Below are 10,703 nucleotides of genomic sequence, written 5' to 3'. Positions count from 1 at the left end.
GGCTCGTAGTATACCTGGTGTCAACACTCGTCTCCTGCCATCCTTCCCTCCTCTTGGTGTCTGTTTTTGTTGAGTTGAACAAGTTAATCTTTATTTGATGATCCTGAAGCCTCTTTACCTGGGCATAAACCCATGAAAGACCGTCTCACTCTACTGCTTGGTGCCAATGCTTCAGGGGATTTCCGACTGAAGCCTATGCTTGTCTACCACTCTGAAAACCCCAGGGTGTTCAAGCAACAGAAAGTGGTAAGAACAATGCTTGGAGTTTATTGGAAGTCCAACCGTAAGGCATGGGTGACAAGACAGTTCTTTAATGAATGGGCTGTTGATGTGTTTTGCCCCTCTGTCAAGAGCTACCTAACCACCAATAAACTCCCTTTAAAGGCTCTTCTCCTCATGGATAATGCTCCTGGTCATGACCCTGACCTTGCCAGCAATTTGGAGTATCAATTTGACTTTGTGAAAGTGTTGTTTTTGCCTTCAAACACTAATTTATACACCAATGAGGAAAAGGCAGAAATATTAGAAAAGATACAAGCAGTTGCCAAAGATGAGGTGAGTACTGCAGATCTTTATAATTTTGAACATTTGATATTTAACTTAGTGTACCGTAGTAATGCTTAAGATCATTCATATACTGTACATTTTTTTATGTTTTACAGTAACAGTTGGTTAATAATAATATGAGAAATAAGAAGAAAAAATAATTTATGCCTTACATTGACTATCTCTTACAAGGGTTGTTGTTACCATTAGCTAAGAGCAAACTGCAACTGCTTAATTAGGATTTTGTTGATAAAATAATCATTAAACAGTTATGAGGTGATGGTTTTTTGGTTCACTTAGTTATAATATTTACTTTATAATGTACTATATATTTCTAATTTTTAGTATATTTATGCATAATTTGTTAATATACAATTACTGTATTCTTTTCATGTAAAACATTTACTCATCAAAGTATTACAAGATCTTCATCCTTTAATAAAAACCAATCTCGCATGATATTAAACCCTTAATAATAAGTAACTTTAATTTACCTGTACTTTAGTAATACTATACCTGACCATTCCATTCATAATACAGTTAACCCTCACTTTACGCGGTTAATGTAACCCGGAGGGTACCGCGGAAAGCGAGAAACGCGTAAAGTGAATAACATAACATATGGGATTAATTGAAATGGAGTCCAGGCCGATCCCCAAACTCCACTTTTTGACGACACATAACTATGTTGTAGTAAAAATTTTATCTTAACTTTATGATGGTATGAAAAAACAAGTAATATAGAAGAGGTTAGGTTAGGAAAAATAAAGGTTAACATAGGAAAAATAAAGGTTAGGTTAGAAAACTAAAAATTAGGTGGAACACTTACGTTAGTAGAAGAGATGGGTCGGCATACGGGGATGGAGGATGGTTCCGAGGCAGAGGGCAGATTACTGGCCCTCAGGTGAATCACCATTACTAGGTGAATCACCATCACTGTCACTTACAGTTGTCAGGGCTTCCCTGATAAATCCCTCAAAGTCATCTTCACTGCCACTATCACTGGCTTGGGCTGGCTGTGGTGGGTTGCGGGCGAAGAAATCTGTTATGCTTTGCTGACGGCTGGCGTTGATGTTGTCGTGATACACCTTGATGTACGGCTCCATAGCCTGCACCAGCCGGGTATGGAAGACTTCATAGCGGTCATCGTCATTGTCGCGGGAAAGGAAGGACTTCATTTTCTCTGCACACTCCATGGCACCCTTAATATCACGATGACTTAAACTGTGTTCTTCGGAGAATGACGCACCTTCTTCCTCCTCTTCACTGACGTGTTCTTCTTCCAACATCTCGTCGGCAGTCACTTCAGGATCTCTGATCATCTCCAGGATGTCGTCGTTGGTGGTCTCGGAGAAGCCTGGAACTGTAACAGTCTGCGCAGCTTCTCTGGCAAGGTCCACTGCTACTGCAACATTCTGAACCTCACCAGTCACAGATTGACTCCTCCTCTCACCTGGTATTCCATGCAACACATGTCTCCATGCGTGACGAATTGTAGCAATAGACAGCTGATCCCATGACTCCACCAAGAAGTCCACAGCTTTCTTGATGTTAAATACTCTCCAGAATTGTTTGAACAGTATTTTTTTGCTGTTCCAACTGTTGATCCTCATCTTCTTCGCTCTTGCTATCGGTGGTGGTGTCACTCAGGTTACGCAACTCTTCCCTGGTGTTGGTGTAATCGTTCAGGAGCTGGAATTTTTTTGTTGAGAATGCAGCTTTTACATTGCAGATTAACTCCTGGTCCATGGGCTGGATTAATGACGTAGTGTTGGGAGGAAGGAAGACCACTTTTACGTTGGGGTGACGATCTAACAGTAGGGGCGAGTGTCCTGGTGCGTTGTCCAGCAGCAACAAAATATTGAATGGCACATTCTGTCGCTCACAGAATTTTTTTACATCGGGAACAAAACAGTCATCAAACCAGGAGAGGGACAGTGTAGAGAACATCCACGCCTTACGTGCGGTCAGCCAGTGGACATTTAGCTTGGTCATGTCCATGGTTTTGTAGGCGTGCGGCTTGCGTGCTGTGTGGATCACCGATAACTTGAGCTTACAGGTACCGGAGGCATTGGTGGTAAACAGGACGGTGATGCGTTCCTTCTGCATCTTCCGGCCCCGAATCCTGCTGGCATTCTTTACAACGAAGGACTTGGAAGGTAGCTTTTTCCAGAAAAGACCAGATTCGTCCATGTTAAACACCTGGTCAGCACTCGCTTCTTCACCACCAATGTTTATATTGGTGATCTTGTTCCGGATCTTAAACCTCTGTAACCACCCAGAGGAAGCATTAAAGGGTTTGGGCTCTGTAATTCCCATCTTTCGTGCCACTGCCATGTACAGTTCACGTGCGTAGTCCTTAACAGAGCGCGTGTCGACCGCCATGTTCCGTCGCGCCTGACGCACCAAGTACCTCACAAGTAATTTTTCTGTCTTGAGAAGCACCTGGTTGTGAAAATACTTGATCATAGAAGCACCTGTAGACTTTGTGATCTTCATGTGCTCCTTTATCTTGGCTGCATCCTTCTTTATAGTCCGGATCGTAGATTCGTTCACACCATGCTGGCGCGCCAAATCAACCTGCCTTGTTCCTTTCTCCAACTCTTGGATGATGGTATACTTCACCTCGTAGCTTAAGGAACGTCGTGTCTTCTTTGGCTTAGTGCCGCTGGGTCCAGATAAGGAAAGGTTTCTCTCTGGGGGTGGTGGTCTGGCGGAAGCCATTTTACGGAACAATGGATGCGTGTTTACACGGAGTGGCCTTGAGGGATGAAACTGCCGCGGCTAGGTCAAGCGTCGTCTTTCCTCCCTCCCTCCCCCGGGTGGACACGTCATAATACTTTAAGCCAATTACAGCTAGCAGCAGAGGGGGGTAGGGATGCATGGCCAATCACAGGTCTGATACGTCATATGACGTCAGTGATAACGCAACAAAGACACACACTGAGCAACCTTACCGCGCCGCTTGCCCAAGCGGAGGGAGGAGGCAAGGAGCACAGGCAGGCGGGTGGCGGGTGGGGCGAATCTAAAAATAGTGTCGCGCCGGACACTCTCCGCGTAATGGGGTTCACGTACCGCGTAATTTGAGCACGTGAGGTTCTGGCAAGGCACCGCGTTAACGTGGAAACGCGGAATGCGGGACCGCGTAAAGTGAGGGTTAACTGTATATAAATTTTAGTCATCCCTTATCTTTCTTACGACTTGAGCTCTAATAATGTCAAATATTTTTCTGCTGAACTTGGCTTGCTTTTTTTTTTTACCCAAATTCCGTAAGGGTGAAGTTTTTTAGCCATATCCCGAATTTTTGGTCATACAGTAATTACCAAATTCCGTAAGCGCGAATTTCCATAACGTGAGTTTCTATAAGGCAGGGGATGCCTGTCCTGTACTTACTTACTTTGCCAACAAATATTAGGATAAATTGGATCTCCTGAAAATTCACCTGCCCCAGGCTTATTTCACCTAAAGATTATCAGTAATAACCCCATCAGAAGGGGGGGGGGAGGGTTAGGTTAGGTTAGGTTTGCATTAGGGTGGTCAGTTAGGTTTGGTTAGTGTTAGGTTTGTCGTGTATTGTATTAGAATGGTTAATCTTCAAGTAGAACAAGTTGGGGGAGGCAATCTTCAGGTGATCTGTTAAATCTGTGCATAACTGTATTTAGCAAATCAATGAACCCTTTTCCTGAGTGACATCGACTGACTGACTGAGAGAACTTTTTGCTCCAACTTAGCCCTTCCCCAGCACCCTTCCTCCACCCAGAGGTAGGATGTACACTTGTACAGTGTCCAGTAGACCTAAATAGCTGATAATAAATTTTTGGCTATCCAATTGTTAACTTAAACTTTGGAAATAGTGGAGACAATTTTTGCATGGAATCATTTGGAATTAATAGACTTTATTTTTTATAGTAATACTATGGAAGTAAATATTCTTAGTTTGTGTAGGTACTTTTATAGTCAACTTGATTTTTGTATGATATTATTTCAGGAGTAATGTGCATTCTTTCTTCTTTTTTTTTACAAAAACTGATTATCAAATAAATACACTGTAGTGGTTGTAGCAAAGAAATCATTTTGTGAGATGGTATGTAATAAAGCCTGCCTGACACCTGAGATATATGACCTAAGACCTGGTAGTGAGGACAAAAGAGAACTATAGTGTTTTGGTCCTGTGTTAGTCATGGCCAATTCACAGCACCTTCAGGAGTCATATCAGGGGTTCAGACTGACACAATACTGATTTTAGAACCTTTTGTGTTGAAGTGTGAATAAGGAAGGTGTTCATGACGTTACAATTGGTCTTAAAATTAGTGACATGCTAACTGAATTTACTTTAAATACGTAGGTGGTGAGGAGATATGTATTTCCCCGGTCCACCTAAAAAATTTTACACGTTTAAGTTAAGGGATTCGGAATTAGCATGAAATTGATTTTTAGATGCATAAACTCACTATAAATGTCTTCTTTACTTACTCAAAATAATTTGGAACCCTTGATAATGACTTTCAGGAAACACGACTAACAAGTCCATGTTGTTTTCCAGGGGCTTGACGTGGTAAGAATGTGAATTTCATGCATGTTGTAAATTGTCTGGAGAAAGCCAAACCATTACTGTTGTTGACCAACACAAAAGAGTTGGCAATAAACCCTTCAATACAGGGAGTAGTAAAGTCCTGGGTGTGCCTTACTGTGAGAAGTGTTGCGAGCATGTTGTGGTGACCTGGTGTTGATCTGCCATAGGTCTTGCCATTGTCTCAGTAACATCCCTCTTACGGGCTAAAACTGATGAAATAATTCCAACAAACAATTAATAGCCAACTTATCCAGATGAAGACATTTGTGTGTTGCAGCATGGCAGCAATACACCTTTCTTCCCAAAATTACTAAAATGCCATAGTAGTGGGATAAAGGTACACAACAGTGCTGCACCACCACAGTAAATGTCGGTGCAAGTAATGGCAGACTTGCATCAGCAGTGCTCATGAGGGTCACCTCAGCTGCATCAGACAGCAAAGTGAACGCTCCTCACACACCACACAGGTGATACATGTCCATACTCATGCCCAAGACAAGAGTCCTGGAATTTATCACCCTGTCAGCACCATATTGTTCAATTTCAAAATTTTTTGGTGTTATCTTAGGCACATATGAAGGTTTATTATCTGCCCACATTACTTACACTTTTCAGCTTTACAGCAGTGTCGCTGTGTACTAGGCGCCACCCTGGACCATCAGACTGTTGACCCAGTAGTTTAGTTCGGACTTATTCGTTAATGGTCGCTCAATATTTTTACACTTGATATGCTGTAGTCTCACGTTCAAGTATCAAGAACAATAGTGAGTATAAGTCATGGAAAGAAGCACAAAAGCCTTAATTTGTTGTTAACTTGTATCAATGGTGAAACTATGAAATGTGACCCATTAATAGGAAGTTGCCACAACATAACCAACCTCTTACTTGAAGGTTAAGGCGAGGATGAATAATTTTCCTGATTATTTGATCATAGTTGTAGATTGTTCAATGTCTTAATGTTTAAGAACTTGTTCAATAATGGCTCATGCATAGTTGTAGGTTATCATGGCAGAGAGCACCCAGTCCCCCCAAGAGGGCTGGGGGCCTCCCTTGCCACACATGCTCATCTAGACAACAGCACCTCATTATTCACTGAAGCTTCAAAGTTTATTTTTCCTGTAAACAACTTATTTTCAGTCTTCGATCATACCATCCAATGTTTATAGTTTATAGAACAATCATGTTAACATTTACTACAATATGTTGACAATACTGTGTCAGAATTCATGTTAACATTTACTACAATATGTTGACAATACTGTGTCAGAATTCATGTTAACATTTACTACAATATGTTGACAATACTGTGTCAGAATTCATGTTAACATTTACTACAATATGTTGACAATACTGGGTCAGAATTCATGTTAACATTTACTACAATATGTTGACAATACTGGGACAGAATTCATGTTAACATTTACTACAATATGTTGACAATACTGGGTCAGAATTCATGTTAACATTTACTACAATATGTTGACAATACTGGGTCAGAATTCATGTTAACATTTACTACAATATGTTGACAATACTGGGTCAGAATTCATGTTAACATTTACTACAATATGTTGACAATACTGGGTCAGAATTCATGTTAACATTTACTACAATATGTTGACAATACTGGGTCAGAATTCATGTTAACATTTACTACAATATGTTGACAATACTGGGTCAGAATTCATGTTAACATTTACTACAATATGTTGACAATACTGGGTCAGAATTCATGTTAACATTTACTACAATATGTTGACAATACTGGGTCAGAATTCATGTTAACATTTACTACAATATGTTGACAATACTGGGTCAGAATTCATGTTAACATTTACTACAATATGTTGACAATACTGGGTCAGAATTCATGTTAACATTTACTACAATATGTTGACAATACTGGAGTTAGGTCACTTCATTATATTACAATATCGACATTGGGAATGTTAACATTGCTACAATATGTTGACAGTACTGGATTTGGAGATTCATGTTAACATTGCTACAATATGTTGGTGACAATGCTGGGTCAGAATTCGTATTAACATTTACTACAATATGTTGTTGACAATGCTGGGTCAGAATTCATGTTAACATTTACTACAATATGTTGACAATACTGGGTCAGAATTTATGTTAACATTTACTACAATATGTTGACAATACTGGGTCAGAATTCATGTTAACATTTACTACAATATGTTGACAATACTGGGTCAGAATTCATGTTAACATTTACTACAATATGTTGACAATACTGGGTCAGAATTCATGTTAACTTTGACCTCTAATTGGTGATAAAATAAAGTACCAGTGTAGGTAGACGCTCAGTATAATTTGGAACCCATTTTGAACATTATATGTATGCTCTTTCTTATGTCTGCTTATTTGAAACCTTGCTTTATCTCCATTTATGAGAAACAATTTAATGTACAAAGCCTAAAGCTTTGAGAATCCTTGCCCTGGCTGGGTTTGGAAGATCAAGATTCTGTTATTATGGCTCCTTCACTAATGGAGTCAGGGAACATGTGCGCGTCAACTTGAGTGCTAGAGCCTTATCACTAAACTCGTGAAGTAAGATCACAAATATACGTAGAGGTGGATGTTCCCATATAAGCTTTGGGAATACAGAACTGGAATTGATACCATGGTGGGCTGCTCATAATAGTAATTTAGTTGTTATTACTTGTTTCCTGTAATGCACTTGTTGACCATATACTGTACATGTTGCTGTGTTGTATTATATTTAGGATATGTATACTTTTTGAATAAGTGTTATGCACTATTTACTCATTCATGTAGATAAATCACTTTATTGTTCTTGAGCGCTACGTACATAACTTAGAAATTCAGATAAAGTTTATAAATGTACGGTACTGTACAGTATTTTCACTATACAGTATTTATCTTGTTTATTAGAGTTAGGTCCAGCTAAACATTGAAAATTTTGGGACCACAGGAAGATTAAGCATCTCAGCTTATTTCATCTGATGTTTAAACACTAACACTAACTTAACCTAACCTACTGTAGTAAAATATGCTGGGAAGACTAATCTTCAGTTATCTTCAATTGATACAAAATTTTTATATCCCAACAAGAAATAGTATCCTACTTTCATCTGATAATTGTTTCATTGGGTCATCTTATATTTATAATGTGGACCACACTCCTCAACCAATATAATACATATTGTAACCTCAGATTAATATCCCAATAAGGGTAAGAAGATGGACTCCTCACCTATGACACTGTTTGGCTACTTCAACGAGCGAGTGAGGGCCAACCTGCACTTGGTAGTGGCCATGTCCCCCATAGGTGACACCTTCGGGACCAGGCTCAGGATGTTCCCCTCCCTCATTAACTGCTGCACTATAGACTGGTAGGTCCTGGTGGGTCTACTGCTTCATGTGTTAGAAGATGTCGTGTTGCCAGGTGTCCCTCACTTGTGTATTGTCAGGTGTCCCTGGTAGCGTAGTGTGTAATGTTGTGGTAGTGTAGTGTATAATATTGTTGTGGTACAATAATGGTTTCTTCTTATAGGATTTTAGAAAGTTAATAAAAAAAAATTTACAGGTTTTTACTTTCAGTGCTATGTGAGAGCTCATTGATATTATCTATAGTGCTAATCCTTTTTATGCAGGGCTTTATAATAATAGTAATACAGTAACAATAAGATTAGTAAGAATTATAATGATAATGTACAGTAATACTGTCATAATAATGCTAATAATAATAATGATAATAATTTCATTAATAACAATACTGTAATAATAATTGGCAATGTGTTTCCAAAGAAAATTTTGCCTTCTTAAAGGGAAAATTTTTACCCCCCAAAATATAATACAGTACTACTATATGTATCAAGTAAATATGCACTAAAATAGTATAATAAATACCTGCTTCTCAAATAAAATCATAAATAGAAATAATACTGTAGTACAGTTACCAGCAAGAAACATAATGCTTGTCATGTAATTTCACATCAGATTAATTGCCTTCCTGTTTCTCTTAATGCCACTGCTGCCTCTAGCACTTAATGTCCTCTGGCCAAGCTTAGGAAAACAATGGAAACACATATACAAAAAACATACACAAAAAACACAAACAAATTCCAGGTTGCAGAATGAAATGTACAGTCCTCCAAAAAAAAGGTATTGTTAACCATGGGGTCGATGTGTTTCGAGGACACGTCGCTACCTGGCATTTAATTGCAATTCTCAAAACCCCCTCCCACACCCTCCATCACACGCATTGCTACCGTCGTCGTCTTGCCTGGCGAATCGGGTGTAAATATGCACAATGAAAGCACCGCTAAAATTTTTGTTGTAATAGCTGAAATACTAAGTGCCACGAGGATTTTATATAGGGTATTTATACATCTTAGCACGGTGAGGAAATCGAGTGACTTTTATTTTGTTTCTCTCTCAGATATTGTGTTTGGGACAATTTTTTATACGTTCTGGTCAGTATGGCAACCACAGCTCGTTTCCTATTAGGAAGACAGTAGATCGTTAGTGACTAATATCCTCTGTTTTTGAGTTCCATAACTTCAAAACTCTGTAGAATGCAGTTCTGTTAAATGGCAAATGCCAGTATAATTCTGTAGAGTCACAAGATTATGACCTTTTCTTGTTCAGGTTTACTGCATGGCCTGATGATGCCTTGGAGATGGTGGCCACATCACTGCTGCAGGAAACTAAACTGGAGGCATCATTGTTGGCTCACTGTGTCACTGTCTGCAAGTATTTCCACCACAGCATTGATGACCTTGCCCACAGGTAGTTTCAAGGACATCCACACCTTGCTTATGTTATCATTTTCAGTTTAACTACCAAGGGTCAAAGACTGCTTCGTGTGGATTTCATTTTAGCATTTATCCAGTTGTTTCTCAAGTAGGCAAACCTGAGCAATCTATAGACTGATGTCTGTCTTTTTATACTAGAAATTTGTTTTTAATTATGTAAATACAGTTTACCACAGTCAGAAAACTCTCTTCAATAAAACATCCATGTTTGATTGTTTGTGTTTTAACTTCTGACTGGCCAATGATGATCATGTAGAAAATAATAGTACTGCACAGGCATAGGACCACTGATCTGGCATGCTTGGGAGCTGGGAATGGAGGTGCTGGGATTGGGCAAGTGTGATCGACGTGACCTCTGCATCTTGAGACGCGATTGGTACTAAGGCATTGTGGGTGGTAGCATGTGAAGTTCGCATGTCACCACATGAGACAGGAGAGTTTATCCCATTATTCTGAGTTAGTTTAGTGCATTTTATATTCAAATAGGCCCACTAAATGTCAAAATTTCATATGAGGTGACCTGAAGCTCTAAAGATGCACACCATATGACTTGACTTGAAGCCCAGGGGTTCAAGACATTAATTAACCCATGAGAACCTGGTGGGCTTCCAAGACCTCATTAAAACCATAAGACATACTGTACATGAGACGTTGGTAGCCCTCCAATACCTTAATTAACCAGACATACATGAGACCTTGATGAGTGCTCCTACAGGTTCTATGAGCAGCTGCGGCGGAGGTACTATGTGACATTGTGACACCCACCTCCTACCTGG

At 39.5% G+C, this 10,703-nt stretch overlaps 1 protein-coding gene across 1 annotated transcript; it reads left to right on the top strand.

The window, feature by feature from the left end:
• Nucleotides 1-359: 359 nt before the first annotated feature.
• LOC121865759 (dynein axonemal heavy chain 3-like) lies at nt 360-10,703 on the top strand. Its single transcript, XM_042365309.1, has 4 exons — nt 360-555; nt 8,342-8,502; nt 9,761-9,901; nt 10,643-10,703. Exons 1-4 carry the CDS (start codon nt 397-399, stop codon nt 10,683-10,685), a joined length of 504 nt encoding a protein of 167 aa, XP_042221243.1. The 5' UTR covers nt 360-396; the 3' UTR covers nt 10,686-10,703.

Source organism: Homarus americanus, unplaced genomic scaffold, assembly GCF_018991925.1.
Source record: "Homarus americanus isolate GMGI-L3 unplaced genomic scaffold, GMGI_Hamer_2.0 scaffold3502, whole genome shotgun sequence".
NCBI classification, from domain to species: domain Eukaryota; kingdom Metazoa; phylum Arthropoda; class Malacostraca; order Decapoda; family Nephropidae; genus Homarus; species Homarus americanus.
The sequence above is the reverse complement of the archived record's forward strand: the minus strand, read 5'-3'. Positions and strand labels throughout refer to the sequence as shown.

What these genes read in the sequence shown, in the direction of transcription:
- LOC121865759 (XM_042365309.1), top strand. Translation starts at nt 397, where the DNA reads ATGGATAATGCTCCTGGTCATGACCCTGACCTTGCCAGCAATTTGGAG. An exon ending in AACTGCTGCACTATAGACTG is followed by an intron (nt 8,503 to 9,760) that starts GTAGGTCCTGGT and finishes TTTCTTGTTCAG; the next exon opens with GTTTACTGCATGGCCTGATG. An exon ending in ATTGATGACCTTGCCCACAG is followed by an intron (nt 9,902 to 10,642) that starts GTAGTTTCAAGG and finishes GTGCTCCTACAG; the next exon opens with GTTCTATGAGCAGCTGCGGC.